At 40.8% G+C, this 23598-nt stretch overlaps 1 protein-coding gene across 1 annotated transcript in view; it reads right to left on the bottom strand.

Annotated features, from left to right (window-relative positions):
* Positions 1-23598, bottom strand: part of USH2A (usherin) — a 397775-nt gene that overhangs the window by 3908 nt on the left and 370269 nt on the right. Inside the window, exons 64-71 of the mRNA XM_062573566.1 lie at positions 11537-11746; positions 8963-9201; positions 8044-8261; positions 6043-6219; positions 4709-4792; positions 2751-2995; positions 1039-1110; positions 297-530 (exon numbers count right to left, since the gene is read on the bottom strand). Coding sequence (XP_062429550.1) covers positions 297-530; positions 1039-1110; positions 2751-2995; positions 4709-4792; positions 6043-6219; positions 8044-8261; positions 8963-9201; positions 11537-11746 — 1479 coding nt within the window. The remainder of the gene's footprint in view (positions 1-296; positions 531-1038; positions 1111-2750; positions 2996-4708; positions 4793-6042; positions 6220-8043; positions 8262-8962; positions 9202-11536; positions 11747-23598) is intronic.

The raw sequence follows: 23598 nt of genomic DNA, 5'->3' as shown, positions 1-23598 counted from the left end.
AGGTCATGGAGTTATTGGTTCAATGGAAATCAAGGACTGATGTGCAAGAGTGTTGTCCCTTTACATTTTGTTAGAGCGGTATGATGTGGTCACCTGCAGCTCCAAAAGAAAGTAAGTGGTAGGTGGGAAAGTTTCTGAGGAGCTTATCTCTGACCATATCCTCCTAGGTCTTTGATTATATCTCCAGGTACTTTTGATAGTTAGACTGGACAATATTTTCATGATTCTAACAAAAAACATCATATAAATTGCTAGCAGCTGACACACAACAGCATCACAGAGGGAAAGGTTCTCACCAAGCCACGACCACTGTTGCCATGATTACGAATAATGGCATCCCAAGCTGATTCTTCAACAATAGACTTTTTGTCATAGATGTCAATCAACTGGCTGACACTACGATGAAGAGAGGCTTGGGAGTAAGTGCGACTTAGCTGATGCTGACTTGGCATCCGTGCCACAGAAGCAATATGGACATTGCGGCGGCTTGTGGGAGAACCAGGTCCTGGGATTTTAGTATCGTCCAGCCCCTAAGGAAAAAAAGAAAAAAAAAGAAAAAAGAAAACACAGAATAAATCAAAAAAAGGCATGATCTCAAACACTTTAGCTAACAAAACAAAAGAAGCAATCAGAAGTGGAGGAGACCAAAAAAGCCCATGCCTTAAAAATCAAGCACTTAAATACATATAATGATATGAACAGCAGGAAAAAACCAAATGGACCTTTCCCTATTGTCAGGCAGTCATGCAATTCTCTCTCTCTCTCTCTCTCTCTCTCTCTTTTTTTTTTTTTTTTTTTTTTTTTTTTAGCCGATTAGCCAACAGGCAAGGGTCCAAAGGTTTTGACTACCAGAATGATACTCTAGAGTTGCACAGCCTGAGCATGCTAGCAGACTTGCTTTTTCTCAGTTAACATGAACAGGCAGGAAGCATTCACCCACCAGGAAAAGACACATGCCATGTAAGACGCGTTCATGCATATTCTTTGGTTTGGCTGGCACATCACACATCTTGCAAATCTTCAAGCTAACAACTCTACCTCCAAATGCATTGTGTAACTTTTGAGAGTGACACTGCTTGATGAATCGGATGTGTCAGCAACAGTCTCAAACTGAGATTAAAGAGAGGGAGGAAAGGCATCAGGGCAGAGTAAGGTGCAATGCAGTGGGCTTTCTGTTCCTTACAGAGGCTGTGAATTAGCCGCAGCTCAGTGAAGGGAGGGGCATTGTAGCAGGATGTGAGGGAGTAGGGGAACTGGCAGAGATGAGGTGCTATTGAACTTTTAACTGGTCATCAAATACTGTGTGGGCAGCCAGCATTGCTTGCTGCATGACCTCACTAGCAATTGTAAAACACTTTTTGCCACTTCATAGTAGTGCTATCCTAGCTTTCAGATTAGTCCAATTGATGCACTGTAGAATCTTCATTTCCATTAACTCCACAAGCTTTTATAAAAAAAAGAATAATAAAAAGGGGCAGGAATTTGAAAAGCAATTGTGCAGGCATGCCAACAGCAAAGACATTTTAAAGTCAAGAGGAACAACACAGTATGACAGACTGTAGAAGAAAATGAATCAAAACCATGAGACCAAAAAGAAAGTTTCTTACTCTCTTAGCCTTTGCCAGGAGAAGGGACACACTGCGAGTGCCATTGTTTCCAAGAGCTGCTTGGCTGGGGCACAGATGCAGCTTCTTGGCACTGAGACAAGAAGTAACAGAACGCGTGAAGGATGCAGGAGTCATTACCCTGCTTGATGGCACTTACAGGGAAAAGAAGCTGAGAAGTCACAACAGGAGTGATTTTCTGGCCTATGTCTGTGAAGAAGCATGAACGGGGAGGGCACTGCTGTTCCAGGTCTCAGTCTCGTAACAATTACCATATTCTTTTTGCCTTGCTTTTCATCAAAGGGTAGCATAGTACTACTATATTTTTGAGCATGATGGAGCATATTCTTCATGTTTTTTTTCTTTTTTCTTTTTTTTTTAAACAGAATTTTATAATTATTTTATAATAAAAATGACACTAAGCTTTCCCTTTTATCACTCACCAACAGTCCTTCTCCACTCAAACGTGGCTTTGTGTGCATGCATACACCCAGGCACATTTTGTTAAGGTTCTCAGCTTTTCCCTAGTCAGACTTGCTCGTCACCAAATCTTACTGGTAAAGAGCTTGTCCTAGAGTATTCCAGCTGCGTGGTGTGTGGATACTAGACAGAAGGCTCTGTTCTTAAGTCCTGGTTTTGCAGGAACATTTCATGAAAAAGACTGTCAAAATGGGATCCTGGTTAGCCATTCACAACAGATAGCTGGGTCCACACAAAAAACATACTTCACAGAAGAACCTTATTACCTATTTTCTCTGAGCATGTGTCTTTGAAAATCTACCTTTCAGATGCCACAGCTTACACAAGCCTTTTCTCTGCAGCTCTATTATAGACAACAGCTAACATCAAGTGGGCAGCAGTGGCTTTGGATCCATCTGTTACTACAGATCCAAATTTTGTCATAGTGCATCAGAAGCACTTCAGATCCTGCAGACCAGGTGCTGCAGGGATCTTTCTGGACTAAATGCCTGTAGCTGGGCTCTCTGTGAGGATACCTCACGCCTTCACAGGTAGACCAGAGAGCTCCATTCCAACTCTGGACAACATCCTTTACTAACCAAGAGTGCAACAAAATGATGGAGGTAAAAACATCCAGATAGAAGAACAACAAAGTGAGTGCACAACATCGCGTTTTGCCCAACATACCGTATGGGTTTCACCAGATGAATACACACTCATGGGTGATGTTCTTTTCTGGAGTGGAACTAAAGGAGGTCTGTCTCGTGCATAGGGTTGCTTGTGGACTTTCCTTTGAAGAATTAAGGAGAGAAGAAGAGCCAAGAGGATCAAACCTAGAACTACCATCAACACTGCAAACCACAGCTCATTGTAGAATTTTGCACTTTTGGCCTCCACTTTGTCCTTCTCTCCAGGTGTTGTCAAGATCAGACCTAAAAATATCAAAAGAGAGTAGGGAGAAAGGGAGTGTTATCTGAGAAAGCCATTTAACAATATGCTATCCCTTTTCTCTCTGATAAATTAGGCAGAAATTTAAGTCAGTTTGTCATCATGTGCTTATTTGCACTTATGTTCAAGGTGGCATAATGGTTCAATATGCTAGCAGGCTATAATAAAAAGCTTAATACCCTCAAGAGACCCTGCTTAAAGTTCTGGCAATGTTACTCAGGCTGGAAACCACCACTGCATCAGCAGCTCCTGAGAAAGGAGGCTGTGGAGATGGAATTAAAAAAAAAAAAAATAAGGAAAAAAGGCTTCTCCGAGTAACCTTCAGGAGTGAGAATGACTACAATAATTTCAGAGAGCTACAGACAGAGGACATATTCTCTCTCTCCAGCACAGTATCAATACTATGTGGTGGCAGGCCTGTGTAGTCAAAAGGAGAGTAAGAGAAAGACCGAAGAGAAATGAGTAGTAATAAATTAATACAAAACTTCTTCCCCAGCTTATTAGAAAAATCAGCCACTTGGCTTTGCTCACATATGACATAAGCATCAGAAATTTCAGTGACAGAGTTTCCTGGTTATTTGCAACCCAACATGTGCATCCAGGTTCTTTGCTAAAAAATTCTCATCATCTTCACTTGCAAGCTGCCTGTGCTGCTGATCCAGTAAGCAATAGACTCTGGGTACAACCAGCAATCAAAAGAACAAAGGAATTGACTGTGGAAGGTGACAGATGTAGAGCAAGTGGGAACACTTCACAACATCTCCACTGCAGCCTGCAGCCACAAATTCTGCAGGAGGATGGAATGAGATCAAGAAAAGGGATACGATGGAACTCCTGTGCAAAGCGTAATTGCAAAGCCAAAGCCCATTTGTTTTAAGATGCTGAACAAGAGGCAACTCAACCAAAAAATAAATGAATAAAAACAATGTCAGAGAGATGCAGGAGGACAGGATGTGGTTCCAGCTCAACTTTGGTTCCCAGAAAACTAAGGAGATGGGAAACAAACTTCTTTGTGGTTGGTACCTACAAGATAATAGACAACAGCTGACTTGGATTTAATTACATCAAACTACTTTGGATGCATGAAACATGCAAAGGGCCTGGACAACAAGAGAACAGTAGGTATTATAAAATTGGTCTTTCCACTGTGACTTGTGACACCATCTCAGGTGACATTCTCATAAACTGGTTAGGGAAACATGTCCCACATGTAACTGCTAACCATAAGTGGCTGAAGAATCATACACAAGTAGCTGGTACTTTTCTTCTTTCTTTAGATGGAAGGACTTGTTGAGGTGAGAGAGAGAAGAGATGTATATTTTCATTGTCAAACTAAGAAGAAACGTGGGAGGACAGCATTAGAATTCAATATAATCTTAATCTGGAGCTAAACATTAGAAAAAGAACTGATACTATTCACTAGGAAAAAAGCACTACGTTTGGGAGCAAAATAATTGACTGTGTAAAATTAAAAGAAACCATTGCAAGGCCAGAGAAAGGACCTGAAGCTAATCATGATGTAAAGAAACTGAAATTCATCCAGGGCAAAAAAAAGGCACATTACCTGCTTACCTTATACTTAAGGCATTAAGGATCTACTGATGAGATTCCGTTCTGTCTGGCATGCACTATGTATCAAATACCTACCACAAGCACATAAAGTCAGTAGGTGCTAGATAATTTCTTCATGTATTTACCAAGTCCATCTCCAGTGCTGTATTTGATGACCGGTGTCATGGCAGTTCCTTCATCAGTGGTACATGTCACTTGAAAGAAAAAGGCTGAGCAAAAAGGTTGGAAAATGTATCAACAGGAGAAAATAAAATTCCTTAGGTGCTACTTTTCACCATGATCCACCAGAGGAGATAGCCAAATCTGAGAAAAGCCAAGGTATATATCGACATAGCCCATAACGCAGATAAGCCCCACATTAGAGCCTCATAATTCTTTATACCAGAGTATTAAACTTCTAAACTATAAAACTATGGCAGATCATAAGTAGACCCCACTATGATGTTGCTACAAATCATATTGCTATTTTATCACCCATGCTTCCCTCTTCCAATGACATGCAATTAGTAACTTTCATTAAGTAAATTTATTCATCATTGTGCCCCAACTCCCTCATACTCTGTTCATGGCTGATTCAAACTTGCTAAGAACATTTGAGTTAAAAAAAAAATTGTATTAGCGTCATTGCAGTAATCAGGAAATAAAAAAGAAGAATCGTTTAAATATCACAAAAAAAAGCATTTAAAAAACAGAAAATATCTTTTCTTGTTTTTTTTTCTCCTATTGTCAGAATCTGCTTGTGTTTTAAAGGCCACAAATTTTTGAAACAAAAACTGCCATTCAAAACACAGCTGATTCCACAAGCTGCTGACTTGATTTGGCTTAAAAAAAGTAATAGTAATATTAAAAAAAAAAAAATCAGACTCCAGTCTTCTCTGAGGCTCATGACTTCCACGTTTTTTCAAGCTTGAAAGGTGGAATTGCAGCTAAAGTCCAGGATTTGGGAAAAGTCTCACAATGAACCAAAGCGTTATCCCTCAGTCAGGCAAAACGCTTAAGGGAAACTTCGCTCTTAAGTGTTTCACTTCAAGCATCTGCTTAGATGCAACTCAGTGATTTGGGCAAAGATTCAGAGGGCAGTCATAGGTAGCTAGAGCTGTTTCCTAGATTTCCATTCATTTCTCCACTTGAAGGAAGAGCAGTAGTGAAGTCCACAAAATGAACCTCACAGCGTCTCTTAACCAAGCTCTTTGTTATTGGGTTGGTAGAATCTGGATTTCACTTCTCCAACCTCTTCCCCTATTCTACAGCCCAGATACACATGACAGCAGTTCTGATATTCTCTGATATTTTTAAACAGAGGGGTTGCACTCAGTTAGCAAGTGACAGTCATCTTTAGTACACTCCTGTGCTCTTAGCTTGGGGTAACTACGGATGTTGCTTAAATTTAGCACACAAATATACTAATTAAGCCAAATAGTATTTCACAGAGAGTAAGATACAGGATATTGAAACTGACTTTTGTCAGATGTCCGTGGTAAATATAGCTCAGTGTCAAAGCCACTGTAGATGCGCTGTCCACTCTCAGTTAATGCGTACTCCTTCAGGCGTCCATTCAGCACAAAAGTTCGACTCCAGTCTACGTGGATGGTAGATAAATTGCTGACAACTGAAAAAGGAGCCTTGTACCAAGGTGCTGCACAAAAAGGAAAAAGCTCATTTCTAGGCAACAGGCATGACTCTTAAGTAAAATAGCATAGAGACAGAGACTTAAAAAATGATACAAGCTCTCTCACACACACGTGTGATGCAAGGAGATGCAAGGAGAAAAGAGAAAGCTGCCCCAGCATGCCAGCCTCTATATCGAGAAATCAGAAATGTCTCATAATATCTTTAAAATCAAAACATACACCTCCCTTCCTCTGTCATTCAACATGTGGAATAAACATGAAAACTGTATAAGCTAAACTCCAGCTTAATATGGGCAACAGGAGATACAGGGGGTGGTATGTGTTCAGGTTGTACCTAACAGCATACCTGGCTGTGGAAACCGAACTGGAAAGAATGCTTTTGCAAGCCCCAGGATATTGCCCAAGATTATATGCTAATGCAGGCAAATACGTGAAAACATTGGTTTTCAGAAAAGCAAAAACAGACAGCAGGCAGCGAGAAAAGAAACACAAAACTCACTTTGGGGAAGCTGAGTTCATCAGCTGGGCTCAACAGCCTGCTGACAAGAGACTTAAGGTAGTGCTTTCTTGTGCCTTTGTCATTAAACCTTGCGCCCACTGTATGCTGCTTTGGTCATAAGAAAGTAGCTTGTCCAGCTGCGCTTTGCTACTAATTGCCCAATTTCACCAAATCAAGTCTTCCAGGCAAGAGGAAGAAGACTTTCAGACTGACTCAGGAGAACAGGTTGGGAGTAGCTCAGCGAGGCAAGAAAAATAAGACTAGAAGAAGGGCTGCAGATCCAGTGGGCAGGGATTAGAAACTGGCTTTCAAACCCTTTCATTCTGGATACCTGAATTTCTCCATTTAAGAGTTCATTATAAAGTTCTACCTCAAAAGTGTGCAGTTTAACAAAATACAGCTTTAGAGATGAGGCCTTTTTTTCAAGGATCACTTTAAAGAAAATCTGGGGCTGTTCCACCCCAAATTTTCAGCTGAGGATGCCCTCAATGTAGCAGATGCATTTTAATAACTACCACATAGAATTAGCAATTGCTGCTGAAGGGTTTTCTAGAAAGGTGATTCTGAAATCCTGACATTCAAGGTATATGATAAAAAGTTAGCATCCTCTTTGTCCTGATTTGGCAGGCTGAGATGAAATGCCCATCTCATCTGTTATAGAATGACTCTAGCACCATAGATCTTCTCAATAAAAGCTGATGTTAAACTACTTCAAATTCAGTTTTGATGGTAAAATCTATTCTGACTGTAGGCACAAGTCCTGCATGTTTAATTTCCATGCAGATCACCACATGACCATAAAGTACTGTCTATGGCTGTCTGATAGTAACGAATTCTTATTTGAATGTCACAGGACATATTCAGACTAAATCCAAATAAAACTCCTATGGGCCCTGGCAGAAGTCTGGCTTGAACTAGGACAGTAAGATTATTCCTGAAAAGAATCACCAGGTCTCTTTTAAGATGTCCACTTTTCCCAGGGATTGTTTATGGCAACATTTTTATTACTGCACATCAGTCTTCTGATATTGTTTCAATATTTTATGTTTTATAACTTCACTGCCCATTCTCAATAAAATAAAACTTTTCCTCTTCACAGAAGACAGAGGATGTGAATTCTAATGATGAGCAAAGAAATCTACTTAAAGAAATGAGCAGTCAAGCCACAGAATTCCAGTGAATTGGCAGCAGAGGCACAGTAACTGGAGACATGTAAGAGCAGATTTCTAGGAACACCAGCTTTCACAGAAGGGCAAATGTCTTTGGCTCTGTTCAGCCTCCCACAACAGAAACAGGAATTTCTGATCTGTGAATCATTTCTCATACTCACGCTCCTTTTCAGTAGTGAAACCAATCCACTCCGAGGCGCTGCTGCCAACAGAATTGTAAGACACGACTCTCAGGTTGTAGGTTGTGTAAGGCTCAAGGTTGGACACGTTGGCGCTCTGTCCTTTTCCTGTATACTTCACTTCAGTTGGGCCAGGACTGCAGGTCTTTACTGCCGGCTGTAGGTTCAGGGGGCAAGCCATATACACGTGGAGCTCATAGCTGAGAAGGTGGTTTATATTTTGATTAATCAAGAGGCTTAATTATATAACAGCCGGCCAACCAGTTGAAGACCCTTTCATCCCAGCTGCTGTATATCTGACTACTACAGAATAGAATGGGCCTGATGCCAGATTTTCTCCTGGAGAATTTGGCCCCAGCTGTAGGATAACTACAGACAACCATGATTGTCATTCATAGCCACAATGAGATTGCCTGCTACCTTGCTGCTCAATTCTGCAAATCAGATAGCTGACTTGTCTTAGTAAATACAAGGTGCAGCTGTCCCTTCGCTGCCAGTTGTTCTCACAACCTTTTGGCTGTGCAAACACAATTGTCAGGCAATTCGTTCCACTCGGCAGCGGCTGATGCAGCCAGAGACCTCCAGAACTGCCACCTCATCACTGCCTCCCCATACCTGGCTTTGGGGGACTGACAATTTGGGGCATAATGAAAGAGTCCCTTCTCTCTGCCATCCATCTCCCCCGTAGCCTGTTGAGGAGAAAAGCAACTGCTGTGAGTGAACATCTCCTGGATGGAATTTAGGCCACATGGGATATCGTCACTCACACTGGGAAGGAGGAGCACAGCAGTCACAACTGACCAGAGCTCTCGGCCATACGATTCCAGCTCATATTCAGGAAAATTGCTCTGCCACCACCCCATGCTGATTCAGGAAGGCTCAGTCGGGCTGCAGGTCCTACCTGGTGACAATGCCATTGGGTGACTGTGGGGCACTCCATTGGAAAGAGGCGTTCCTAGAGGTCACGGTGCGAATCTGCGGAGGGGGCTGCTCAGAGGGTGGAGCTGGCTGCGTGGTGACTTGGGCAACAGGTCCTTTGCTGCAACAGTTGAAACAGGTGCAGGCCTCCACACCAATGGTGTATGTGGTAAAAGGTCTTAGCCCATGTATTGTCTGCTGGGTGGCAGTCCCTTCTGATAGCTATAAAATTTAAGAGGGAACTTTACACAGCTTCAAGCGACATAACTACTAAGCAAAAGTTAATGAGGTCAATTAACTCCAGAAGAAGGACACGAGGTTCTGCATGTCCCCTAAGTCTGACATTAATGCAGCTGCTGCACACTGAGAAGTCTATATTTATTTTCTTCCCATTACAAAGTTAAAAAGGGTACCATTCAAAGAGAAGCCCATGTGATCAGTGGCCTCACAAACCTCTTGAGTTGAGCTGTAACCGCTGTACATCAGGTTGCAAGGGTCATTCTCAGAAACAGACATTGAAAATCTTTAAGGAGAAGCTTTGGACTAAGTGGTACTGGAAAAAAAGACAAGAATGTGGAAAAGGCTCCATGGTAAGTCAGTGTAGCAAATACACATGCATATCTCTCAGACTTCCTTGGCTTGGATACAGGAGACAGCATTGGCAACAGTGATGGGAATGTCTGGTGTGTCAGTTTACATGATAGGAGAACATAACTTTTTAGTAGCGTGGCTTTGAGCTGAGGGCCAACACAATGCTGCTCTGCATTCAAACTGCTGTGGTGTTCGATGAGACTGTAGGCAACTCTACTACTCTCAGTGAGGGAGGCTTCCCGGTTCCGACAATGAAAACTGTGCTCTTGTTCTGAAACTGCTTGCAGGAACTGCTCCTTCACCTCTCTGCCATAGTCATTTGTGGGTATAGCTTCTAAAGGCAAAGTAATCAAAATATGCAGAAAACACCATCAACACAACATCTGCTCCCACTGGCAGCACCTGATTCAGCAGAGTGCAGCAGAAGATAGGAAGGAATGAGTCAAACAAACGAAAGAAAGCACTTGGTACTGTATGATGTCAGTGCCAGAGACAAGATAGCAGTATGGCAGGTATGAGGGGATGAAAATGGAAAGCCATACAGGTACCAGTGAGGTGAGCTGACAGAATCTATACAGATGCAGTCAATGACACTGAGAGAAATAAATGTGTAATGTGCAATCAGTAAGCAGTTTAAATTCATGGACAGCACTGACGACTTGGGAAGACATCCCTAGCACTTCCAAGCAAATTAACATGGGACAAGGGAAAAAAATCCTCATACCAGGTAAAACATTTATCAACTCCTAAAAGGTAAACAGACAAAAGGTATTCAAGCATTTTGCATTGATTAGGTGATACAGCTCCAGGCACCTTCTCTAGCCCTAGACTTTACCCACATTCCCTCATTCTATAAATCTAATGAAGTGCTGCAGGTTTCCTAGTTTAGTTGGTTTTTGTCATTTCTGAACATCTGATGGGTTCTATCCCAAGGCAAAACTCAAGCTGCACCTGAGCCCTGCTAAAGCATCCCTAGCATTGCTAAAGTCTCTTCATATCTGTTTAACCTTCCTGCGCAAAAAAAAAAAAAAAAAAAAAAAAAAAAAAAAAAAAAAACCAAAAAAACCCCCAGCAATTTGCTGTCGTGCCCATAGGTAAAGCCATTCTTTCTGGGCTCCCAAGCTCCCATGCTAGTGAATGGGAAGACTCCTAGGCCCACAGGCCAGACATACCTAAAAAGTGAGGAAACCTTTCAGGATGACACAGAACCCTTCAGAATCTCTCCTACAGACCTCTCCAATGCAGCTAGTTCCCAAGCTAGAGAAGACACTGACTCCACAGATACACCTGGAATTTCCCATTGGACATGTACACAGACACAAAAATACAGAGCTCAGTCACTTAAGGAAGTGGTTTGCTAAGATTTATCTGAACAGCTAACAGCCTCCTCTAAAAGTCACCATTAAGAATATCTTTTGAGACAGTCTAGGCTGAGACATCAAGAACAGAAACAGTCATCTTGCTGCTTGCATTATTCCTAAGGGCTTCCTAATAACAAGTGAGATTTTTAAGGGCATTTCATGCACAGGATTCTCTTCTGAACTCAAAACTGTATGCTCTCCAAAGCATATGACTGATTTCTTACTGGCTACAGTTTCCACCTGAACCACTTGGACTGGCGGAAGCTGTCTGGAAGTATTTAATTTGGATGGTTAAGCATCCTTGAACAATATTTGAGATTTTCATCGCATTGTCAGAGCATATTACTAAGTGAGAGAGGTTTGAATGGTGAGGTTAATTCTTGAGAAGTGTAACATTTAGCTGAGTGAGAGTGTTGGTCCTGCTTTGCCCAGAAGAGAGCATTGCAGAGCAGGGAAAAAAAAAAAAAAAAGATGCAAGAGAGGAAGAACATCTGTAACCAACAGTAGCACCTAGTAAGAACAAAACTGTCAAAGCTATAAAAAAGCTATATATAAAAATATAAGTTCAAATGGAAATATAAAAAAATAGTTTAGCTAGTACTCACCACCACAGGAGTGCCCCTGGTATCATTAGAAAAAAGCCTGTAGATACTGACTATCCCGTTTGGCTTAAGAGGAGGACTGATGTTCACCACAGCTACCGTGGATGCCACGGTGTCAAACAGCGGGGGTCCCAGGCCTTCAGGAGGGGCAGGGCCAGTCCGGCAGCGTGACCAGCCGCTCGGCGCCCGGCCTGCAGAGTTTACTGACCACACCTTCGGCACAAAAAATAGAGAAACTGCCAGTGAAGGACTTGATCCTACAAAATATCCGTAATTAGACGGGAATGCTAGTGCACCTGTAGTAATATTGAGAAAGACACTGCACAATGACATCTATGCAAAACATTCCTTGCCAGCTATCCAACACCTGTATTGAGCGAGTGACTTTCTAATAGAAGAATGGAGTATTTCCCACCATTACATTTAGGGAAAATAAGTATATTTCAAGTCTCAGACAGTGCACCTGTTGATGTCTCTTTTTCACACCTGATCCCCAAGCTCTGAAAACATTGTAGCTTCTCAAGGAGTCCTCTCTAAATGGTATGATGTAGATAAAGGTAGGAATTCAAAGATATCTGAACAAAAATACTGATTTCCAGTTCTGCCACTGCCTCCCTTCTACACACTTCCTTCATGTACACAAGCAGTCGCAATCAATTCAGCCTGGCCCCATGTGATATTTAGATAGGTTCACCCTGAATGAATCATACAAGGCAAACTCTAGTTGCTTTTTAAATATGGAAAGTTTTAAAGGAGCATCCCCTCTAAAAATATATGAATGTATTAATCATCTGTCAACATTTTAAAAACCTGTAATATAAATAAAATACATTGAAAAATACAGTTAAACTAGCATCTCTCATTTATTTTCACATCTGCTTTATTGTATAAGCACAAAGGCAACAGTTTCAGTTCCAAGATTTCAAAATTTAGCAGCTTGAATTAGGTCTGATTAAAAACTACATGTCTCTCTGAACTATGCCTACTGATTTTGTCAGCTTCCCAAAACCGGAGTGATCTGCAGACTACATAAAACTCAGCACTTATTAAACACAGTCTCCAACAAATCTGCATGAAAATTAAATTTTGCTTTCATCAAGGAGTGAATAAACATATGGAAGGATGTATAATCTTATTTATCAAAAACCATTTGTATAATTAAACACGAATATCATAAAAGGTTGCCTTAGGTCATCATTTGCATGAGTAAGTAATTTGTAGAATGTCAGGTACAATAGACAGAATAGATGGATGTGTGAGCGTATAGGGTTAAATTAGGCTCAATATTAGCCAACCGCACAGTGATCAATCAGAATGATAGATCTAAATGGCAATACAAGAGGACTGTCTGAGTGATTTTTAGTGTAAGTATTCCTTAGTAAGCTTTCATGTCGAGCAGTTCTAACTACACTAAAACATGTTCTTGTGTGATCTGCTCGGGGCAGAAGACTTGGACAAGCGGACAGTGAGATTGTGCTTAAAAAAAAAAAAAAAAAGAAAAGAAAGAAAGAAAGAAAAAGAAAAAGAAAGAAAGGAAGGAAGTTATAAATAAGAGGTCTTTATAACTGACCCTGGAGTCTTTTCGGCTTGCAGTACTAAGTTCCAAGACCATAGGACACTTCACAAGGAGCCTGGGGAAGGAAGAAAGCCAAAAAGCACCACAAAGGCTTTGAAGATGGTGGTTCTGCCAATTATAAAACCAAAGTTACTGCTTCATTCCACTGTCTAGTGAAACACTGTGGAAGTATCACCCTACAGATGATATTCGACAATAAAATACTCAGCCAAAGTACTTTCATTTTCAGTTAAATCAGTAATGTATCTCTTAATATACCTCTGCTGTGAACTTCTCATAAACTCAAACTCTGTTCACTTTACTGCAATAGATCAAACCCTCCGTCTCAGTTAGATCCTTGCTACTACAGAGATTTGCCTACAGTAGTTCATTTCTAGGGGCATATATCTGTATGGAAAGAATAGGCCACATACAGAAAGGATAGCTCTGAACAGACCACTCACATTGACTCAACACCGACCTTAGTTCAAACACTCCAGTTCTATTCCAGGCTGTGGCCTTAATGAGCGCAGACCGTAACAGCGTCAGATGTCCAACTGCCCAGCAAGCTCCCCACAGCAAAACTGAATGCCACAAGTTAGGCACAGAGGTTTCCTGTGTACTCCTATATAATCACAGGAGTACTAGGCCTCAGAATAAGACCTCCAGGAAATTCTGATGAGAGAGGGATGCACCTTGCCATTTTATTCATTTCTGTCATGCAGATAAAGGCTGCAGAGGGACACCATCCTCCACCGATCCCTTTCCTATAGGGATCATTTATAGGTGCCTAAGTCTTGTCTTTCAGAAAACAAGCCCATTTCAGAATAACGGCCTCTTTCTTTTGAAGCACTATCTTAGAACAAGGGGAAAGGGGATGCTCATCCCCTTTCATATTGCAACTAGGTTTTAATGAACTCTTCCAGGAGGCAGGTACTTAGGTTCAATCACATGCTCCACTGGAGGGGTTTCAAGCCTGCCACCCTCCAGAGGGGAAATGCCCAAGCAGTCGATCCAGCTCCACTCTTGGGGTTCTTGGTGCTCCCTGTGGGGCTGTTTCACCTGGCATGAGCATAATGAATTCAAGACTGACTGGGCAGAGTAACATCAGATTCAACATCAGACAATTGTGATAGCTGAGCAGGAGTTTTGAGGATCTAAATTCTGGATTTACATTCGCCTAAGCTTGATTCCCATAGCACTCTCTGCTTCTGCTTAACTATCTGTAAAAGGATGGATAGGTATAAAAATATTTCCCTTCGAGAATGGCCATCCAAATAAATCCTGATCAGTATTTGTAGACTCTGAGCAGTAAGTGCACAGAACTCATTGTAGATGAAAATGCTACTGTTTAGCCACTTAAGTGCATAAAGAAATGAGACAGTAAGAAAACAGCAGCCACGATTTTAACAGGAATACCTGTTAAAATTGGAAGTTCAGTCTCAAAATTCACCATATAAATCAGAGGTAATTGAAACCTGTTGCCTGGTTAACATGGTTAAACTAAAATGCCATAGTTTGGGCTTCCATCAAGTTTTTTGAGTTTACATAAATTCATTCTAAAAGCTGATTTACTCAGCACAAAAAATATTAACTGCATTTATATAGAAATATAAAGGATTTAATGAGCAGCAGCACTACCTGTTGTCTCTAACATAAGACTTTAAAAGTTATCTCAGAGTAGAACAGATGTACGGGGCAAAGAGGAAGCAATCACACCTCAGGTAAGCAGAGACTTAGCAAATGACATAGCGCACACAGCAGAAAGCCAACAGAAGGAGGTTCTTTTAAGTTGACTTTCTGAATATACTGCCTCCAAAAGCATTAAGTCTGACATCATGGTGCATGGCTCAGTAGCCTGCCAAAAGACGTAGAGCTGTTAACGGCAGCATTGTTCCCCCAAAACCAGGAGAGGGCTCCAAAATCATCTACAGGAGTCACTATTTAAAATGTTTTATCTTTTTGCTGGCCCCTGGCCCAGACAGCACTTTGAAGTGCTGAGTGCAGAGAAAGAGGGGAAACCTCTCTAGAGATCATATATTCAGAGAACTACAGAATTCCAGTTATTCAAGTTACAGGTAAGCTAGCTTCTTTTCTCCATCATAAACGAGTCATCACAGACCTCTTCTGAAAGAGACCAGTGATTTGCCCTCACTCAAAATGATCATATGACACCATCCAAGGTCAGCAGTACAGCCAAGAAGGTACAAAAACTATGAGGAGCAGCAAGAAAAGTGCTAAGAAAACTGCCGCAGCCTTAACACAGTGAGCCTGACTTGTTAAAACTCTGACCTATACCAGTCAGAGGTTTTCCTGGATACTTAGGATCAGTTTCATGGTAATACTGAGCAATGACTCCTCTCATTAAAGGCAAAAAAAATCAGACAGAAGAGAGAGATTAAACAGAACTGAGGGAAACAGCTGAATATTTGGTTCCACAGCTTCTCCAATCATGCCTCTCAAGAAAAGCACTAGAATTAAAGCAATCATAAACCAGGCGAGCACTGTGGCATCAATGTAATGAACAATGGAAAAAGCTGCCAAAATAAAGTACTCAAAGAAATCCACTTGAATGGACAAAGACAGTCCAGAATTAAGGAAGAAAACAGAAGCTGGCCAAAAAACAAAACAAAAACATAACTCCCTTTCCTTCAAAAAACCAAAATAGCAATCCTTTGATCACATAAATCCAATTATGTGAAGAAGCATAATTACAACTAACTGAGCAGTGGTTTGGCAGCAGATATTCTGGGTGCACAAATGGCCTGCCAGCTCACAAACCCACATCTCAGGCATCTCAGGCCTGGCTCAAACAATGTGACAGGTATCACAGTTTTAAGCACAGTGACCAACAGGAAAGTTCCCGAGAGGAAATCCTCTCTATTCATGCAGAGAGGAGCTGAAGGCATCTAACAGACTACGGAGAATGAGAAACTCTCCATTACTGAAGAAATCTCATTCTCATTCACTTACACTGAAGAGTGGCAAAAAAGTAGTAGCCAGAAGAGGGGATTGTCTGGTGGTAGCTTGCCTATCTGAAGGTAGCAGTCCTGAGCTCCTGCTGACTTTCAAAGTCAACGATGGCTGGGATCTTCTGTTTCAGACAGAATCCAGATGCTAGCCAGTGCATTTAACTCCTTATTCCTACGTAGAAGAGTCAGGCACAACGTAGGTCCCCGACCTTAGGAATTGCAAGGACTCCACATGCCTGGGGCTGCTGGTCTTGTCACAGATAATTCCTTACCAGCACTACTCCACACATTCCAGGACAGAGGAACTGCAGCACAGAGCAGTTCATGCCATTCCTTCTTTCTCCACTTGTTTCCTAGAGGTCCCAAAGACACAGCACTACTTGAGGTTTTGCTTTGTGTTTCCTGACCCAGTTTTCTTCATTTTCTAACCTTACACTTAAGTAAGTATAGAGTTTTCTCTGGGTAACTCTTTTGCAAGAAAGAAAGATGTTTTAAGAGTATGACTTCCATTCAAGGCTGTGCAGCTAAGTCCCAAGATGTAATGTCAGCAACTTTCAGAAACACAGCATCCAACATTTAGTTGTTTTTGCAAGAACAAGAACAAAGTATCATGTTCCACCTGAATATAAGGAAGAATTTCTTTACTGTGAGAGTGACGGAGCACTGGAACAGGTTGCCCAGGGAGGTTGTGGAGTCTCCTTCTCTGGAGACATTCAAAACCTGCCTGGACAAGATCCCATCTAACATGCTCTAGGTGACCCTGCTTGAACAGAGGGGTTGGACTAGATGATCTCCAGAGGTCCCCTCCAACCTCAACTATTCTGTGATTCTGTCTGCTCATGATCAGGGGTACAAGAGGTAGTAAACAAATGTGTGCTTTCTAATCACTCATCCATGAATCTATACTTTTCCCTTTTCAGCATTCAGTTAGCATTCTTAGAGAGGCCATAAATATATAATGGGATAGATTTTTAAGTCCAGGCTCCTAGCACTATGATAATTTGAGCCTCTTAAGATTGTTATTCATCTTCACTATTCAACTGCTAATAACAAAAGCATCAAACACTTTTTGGGGAGAGCGAGGAGAAAGACAACAGGCAAACACTTTGGGGCTAAAACAAAATTACCAAATTCTAAAGGAAGTTCATTTCATACAACATAGTAAAACACTAGTAATTAATGAGAGATGTAAGCAGATTTAACTCTAAAAGGTAGAAAATTAAATAATTTGTTTCCTATGGGTATATAATGAGATAGTTACCATATTCCCATGAGAGAGATAAGCAGATATTAAAAGGTCTTTCCAATACCTGTAATGGCTAAGGGCAACAGCTAATTCAATAGATTCGATCAAAATCACCACTTCTTTCTCCGCTACTGATTTATTACTTTGGCTGTAGTTAGTCATCACTCATTTTAGTTTGCTTTTCAGCAGTCATAAATTATGCCTCATAAATAAAAAGATACAATCAAGGAAATCATATCAAGTCATCTACAGCTCTGGAGTATATTTCCCCCCGCTACTCATATTAATGCCGTTTTAAAGGGTAGCTTGTCATGGTTTTGAGTATGTCAGAGTCACAATATACCAAGAAAGAGTGGTGGTGTAGCAGTCTCACCAGTAATCTTGGAAGCTAATAAATACAGTCTAATATCACTATTTAGTTTAATGAACAAAACACAAGGTTTGATTCATCAAAACATTGCTTATGCACTTGAATTTAGGATGGTGTTGCCAACAGAAAAATGATCCCTTGAATAGGGCTCGAAAAAGGAAATTGCATAGTTTCAAACAGTTCTTCTCCCTATTGTGTCCCCTTCAACAGGGCAAAGGAAGCATTTACTTCCTTTTTTAAAGAGTATTTACAATACCATAGGATCTCCATTACATCAGCAAAACAATAAAGTTATGTCTGCTTTATTCATCAGAAGCTGAGGCTGAGATTGGTAGCCTAATGCTGATAGAGCATGAGCAGCTGTTTATTGGAAACTTGCAGCACAAAGACCCCTGTAAGAAAAATCCACTCTTGCAAAGAAAGTAAGTGGAGAGGGGATGACAAGAAGGGAGTGAAAGAAAGAATTGCATTTTATTTCATGTCACCACTTTGTAGTGCGTCTTTCTGTCAGGGAGATGGGAAGAAATGGTGAATTAAAATGACGAAAAGAAGCCAAAAGATGAGGGATATTTCAAATGGATGACTATCCATCACTGGCCAGTCAGAAAACCACCCCATTTTAAGCTACAGAAGTCACTTAGCTCTTTGGCAGTAACCAAGCAATACAAACTGAAGCTCAGCCAACAATTTGGCAGACAGACTGGCAAACCAAGTGTCGTTCTTGTCATCTCTGAAAGTGACCAAGAGGACTGAAATATTCTGTACTCCCTGTAGTTGTTCCTGTCATAATCTTCACAGCTTTGCACCCATTTTTGTTATCATGATCTCTCTAGTATCAGAAATATGATTTGTCTTCTCATTGAGAGTTTGAGAGGGAGGACCCAAACCTACTGCCCTTGGTATTTCTCAGATTATTTCCTAGATTCTTCACTTGGCTGTAGGAATTGGGCTGTGAGAAGAACACTCTATAAGCAAGAGAAATGCTGTCCCTCCCGCAGCAATGAGGAGGCAGACGTCCATCCTCAGTGCTGCAGACCCACCTGCCTCATTGGGCCTGATAGGCCTCCCAGAGAACAAACCTCAGCAGGGAGCAATAAAACTTTCTGAAAAGCACCACTCCTAGATTTCCATCTTTCGCAAGTTCCGTGCCTGCCAAGTGGAAATAAGAATGTGTCCAAAACCAGGAAGACATTATGCCATTAATCTAAAGAAGCAGTCTAAGTACACAGTTCACTGCAATTTTGGAAGAGTGACATTGCACCTGCAGGGAAATCAGACCATACTCTGACAACTCTGCTTTGCAGAACAGAACTAAGCCTCATATGCTGTTAAAGGCAACATTTCCTTCAAATGAGAAAAATAGGATTGATTCTATGTGTTGTTGTATGCTAACACTGTACACCATTCCTAACAATTCATAAGAAGTGTCTACAAATTCTGTTTCTGAAATATTGCAGGAATTAAAACTGGAAACTCACTAGGCCTCATTAGCTATAAAGTTTGTTTAAGTCAGGGTTTTCTTCAGGGCCTCAGGCAACTGCATGTATCTGATGTAGCTAAGGATCTCAGGCAGACTCCAACAAATAGCTAACAGGCCAAATGCTACAAAGAATGCAAATATCTAAATATACAAACAGATAGAGGGAATTTCAAAGATCTGGGTAATTATTTCCAAGTACAAGAGGGCTGGAATCTTAATGCTTCTGAAAAACCCACTGAAACCTAGCAAGTGCTAATATGCTTACAAAAATCTGGCCACTAAAGAATGAAAGTGCTTAAATCCTTTGAACTATAGTGACCAAAGCATTTAGGGGGCATAGTCCCTTCGATCAGCATGGTCTTCTAAAGTCATTTCATCTTTTTAGAAAGTGCAACTTCTGCATCTAGTCTTACAAGCCCTAAATATTCAGGTGAAATTTCCAGTGAAAGAAGAAAAACACAATCCCAGAACACAGACTTTAGATCCAAAGAAGCTGTCAGGATTCATCAAACTAAATTTCAATACCTCAAAAATACTGGAGAGTGCCTCATCACAGCACTTTAATTTTATCTGCATTCTGCTGGAGGAAATTCAGTTGCATTTAAAGTTTTATGTCCAGCAAACAAGCCTCAAATGGAGAGACAGCAGAATCAATATCCAGTTTAAGTGAAATATAAATCTGGGTTTCATCAGCATAATAGCAAAAGCCAAGCCCTATACTTATGAATAACTTGTCTCACAGGCAAGATATAAATTGTCAACAATGGAGAGGCTTAGAACAGATCCCAGAGGACTGCTGCAAATGACATAAGCAGAAGACAAACACGTGTATGCAAAAACCCCTCACCCTGAAATAAATGGTCACCAGTGGAAAAAAAACAAAAGTGATTTAGAGCCTCAGTCAACAGCTCAACCCAATTACAGAACAGAACCAAAATAAAAAGCAAAATTCTTGAATATAGCATGTTAACCCATAGGAATCAGGTCAAGAGACATTCTTAATTACCCATCATTAACAAATCACTAAAAACTTCAGCTCAAGCAAGTCTATGTGCTGTTGACTACTACCAAAAAGCCAGCTTCTGACTGAGCTAATTGAAAGTTGCTGCAACAAAGAACACCCCACTGCCAAGATCTACAACTTCAGAATCAGATCAGATCAGAAACAACTTGAGATTTTTTTCTCTTTAGCAAAGAAAGTCCTAACTAGAAAGGACTCGTGTCTGCTACAGCTACTCGATCCCCACTGAGCCCCATCTTGACTTGAATTTCCATACTTCGCAGATCCTGACGAATATAATAGAGAGATCTGATCTAACAATAGTTCCACTTTAGGGAAACTACAATAATAAAAGAACAGACTTCACACTGTTTTGGTCCTACAGATGGGTCCCACACTGACATTAAGAAAAGCTGGGAGAAAGAAAAGGAAATCTTAATATTTATACGTAGTAGCACTTAAAACACAGGTAGTTCACCCTAAAGCATGCTATTTCCAGGAAAGGTCTAATGGCTTTGGTCACAAGAGAGGTAACAGCAGGAGAATATTCTCTCATATATTTAAAGTGTAAAAAGTTTCTAGGCTTTAAGTGATCATTTCTGCTTTGAAACATAATGTTGTAGCATCTCTCATACAGTTAAATTCACTAAGGTTTAGAGAAGAGGGCACTAGGGAATAAAGAAAATAAAAAAATATAGACCTATAATCAGCAAAAAAGAAGCGGTCAGCTTACAGATACTCTGCATTTCCTTCAGTGTGACTCTAGCAGACGCTTTTCATGCCGGCTGCTACCTTACAGTCATGTTGCCAAATCAGAAACATCAGAAAGAATAAAAGAGCTTTGTGACTGTCGAGCAGTAGAGAAAAGTTTTGTGAATACTGCAGTTGAGTACACTTTTCTAATGGTATCCCAGGCTCTCTCCTCGGTAGTCTTGTAATTGCCCCTTCAGAGCCCATTTCTTGGCCAAATGATTGCTGCTAGAACCGATTTATGAAGAGAGCCACTGCACTTTTCCCTCCAGGCTCCAGAACTCTGACAATAACGGGACAAGAGGAAATGGACACAAGTTAGAAGAAGGGAAATACAGATTAGATTCAAGGAGAACTATGAGGTTATATAGTCATGCACTGGAATGAGTTGCCCAGAGGAGCTGTAGAATCTCTATCCATGCAGATATTCAAAATTCAACTAGAAACGGCCCTGAGCAGCCTGCTCTGGCTGGACCTGCTTCAAGCAGGTGACTAGGTGACCTCTGGATGTCCCTTCCAGCCTACGTGATTCTGTGATTCTGTGACATATGTAAGAATAGCAGCTGGATAGACTGTGTGCTAATATGATAAAGCAGCTTTTTAGATTTAATTCTGTTTAGCTTCTGGCTATCAAAAAGAAAACAGGAACAGTGGAGCTCAGCTACCAAAGAACCTGGTCTGTAGTGTGCACTCTCACCAAATTTGCAGATGGGGGGACCTGTCAATTCACTCAAGATCAAGGCCACCATTCAGAAAGATACAGAGGAATGGGTCAACTGGAACTACCTGAAATCCAACAAGGCGAATGCCAAGTCTTGCATCTGGGAAGAAATCACCCTTTGCGACTTTACAGAGTGAGGACAAAATGAACAGCTCTGCTAAAAGGATCTAGGGGGTCTTCATAGACAGAAAGCTGAGCATGAGTCAGCAATATACCCTGGCAGCAAAGAGGGCCAACAGCATCTTGCACTGTATTAACAATAGCATAGCCAGACAACTAAGCAAAGTTATTATCTGCCTTTACTCAGAATTTGTTAGAGCATATCTACAGTACTGCCCCTCTGAGGTTTTGCCCCCTTGAGTATAATAAAGATGTTGATAAACCAGAGCAAGTTCAGTAGAGAGCCATGAAAGTAATCAGGGGCTGCAGCACCTGCCCTGTGAGGAAAGGTTGAGGGAATTGGGCTTGTTCAGCGTGGAGAAGAAATGGCTTCTTGGGGAGACCTAATAGCGGCTGGCCAATGCCTACTGGGAGGTTATCAAGAAGACAGAGACACTGGTGCATGGTGGGAGGACAAAGGACAACAGGCATAAGTTCAAGCAAGAGTTTCAGACTGCATGTAAGAAAAATTGGCTTCACCATGAGGACTGTCAAGCAGTGAAACAGGCTGCGTTGAAATGTTTTACAGTCTCCCTCCCTGGAAGTTTACAAGATACAACTGCCTAAAGCCCCAAGTAACCTCATCTGATCTCATAACTGACCTTGCTTTGAGCATCTAGTTGGACTAGATGACCTCCTTCCAGCCTGACTTATCTTATAGATCTGTTTCTATAAAGCAAATGAACTTGTAAAAGAAAGATTTCCACTATACAACAGGAGCTCAAAAGTGGAATGTGCCACCTTGCATATACATCAAAGCAAATCCATGCTTGAACGATTTTTTTTTTAGAAAAAAAGTTTTAAAGTCTTCTAAGCACTGCCAAACTCATCACCATGACATATCACCTATACAAATTCAGTGTATATGACTAGCAGTGAGGTTTACAGGTATTCTCTTTGGGTCGGGGGGGATAAGCATGCAGATTCATAGGCATGTATATGTGCAAAATCAACCTCATGCTGCTATAAAACTACATCTATTTTCCTTTTGAAAGAACAAAAGGCTAGTTTTTGGTGAGGATATAAACTCCACTAACTCATATAAAATCTAGGAATGAATGTCAGATGGTTATAAACAGCAAGGTTATCAGTTCAGAGGCTGAAATCAAATAAGGCCCTACATTATTAGTAGTAATGTATGACAAAAAAAGAAGTTGAAACCTGTAACTTTGACATAGAAAACAATTTCAGGCCAAAGATGAGCAATTACTTTAGTGCTCAGTGCCCTGAAAATCAAGAGTTATATGTAAGCAACTTGGGCCCACTTCCTGTGGCTGCTCTTCACAGCAAATACTGACTACTTACTCCATAGCTGAACTGATTTCAGTAGTACCATTGATTTCTAGTAAGGTAAGATGATACTCAATCTGAATGGCAGAACTGTTCTCCTTGCCTTATCTCAGCCTCATAAGAAAAAGTAACAAGAGTAAAATACTTATGACTATGAGAAATAATAACAACTGTCAACAGCAATTTCCCTTTTGAATCACCCACAAAAACTGACCATAATTCTAGCATCTACTTTAAAGAGAAAACAAGCCCAAACTCTCTCCATGTAAGATATATGTAAAGTCATAAATTGAAAATTAATTCAGAGTAGACTGGAGGGAAAGAGAAAAAAAGAAAGAAAAACTAATGCACTGAAACTGCCATTAACAACTAGAATTTTAAACTAGTCATGTAACATTAGAGCCTTACAAAAGCTCTGGAGGGTACACGAACACTTGCCATACAGGAAAGAAAGGCATTTATGATCACATTAAAGAAAAATTAACACTGAATGAATGTATTGCTTGTGCGAAATTATTTTCA

Source organism: Rhea pennata, chromosome 3, assembly GCF_028389875.1.
Source record: "Rhea pennata isolate bPtePen1 chromosome 3, bPtePen1.pri, whole genome shotgun sequence".
In the NCBI taxonomy this organism is placed as follows: Eukaryota; Metazoa; Chordata; class Aves; order Rheiformes; family Rheidae; genus Rhea; species Rhea pennata.
The sequence above is the reverse complement of the archived record's forward strand: the minus strand, read 5'-3'. Positions and strand labels throughout refer to the sequence as shown.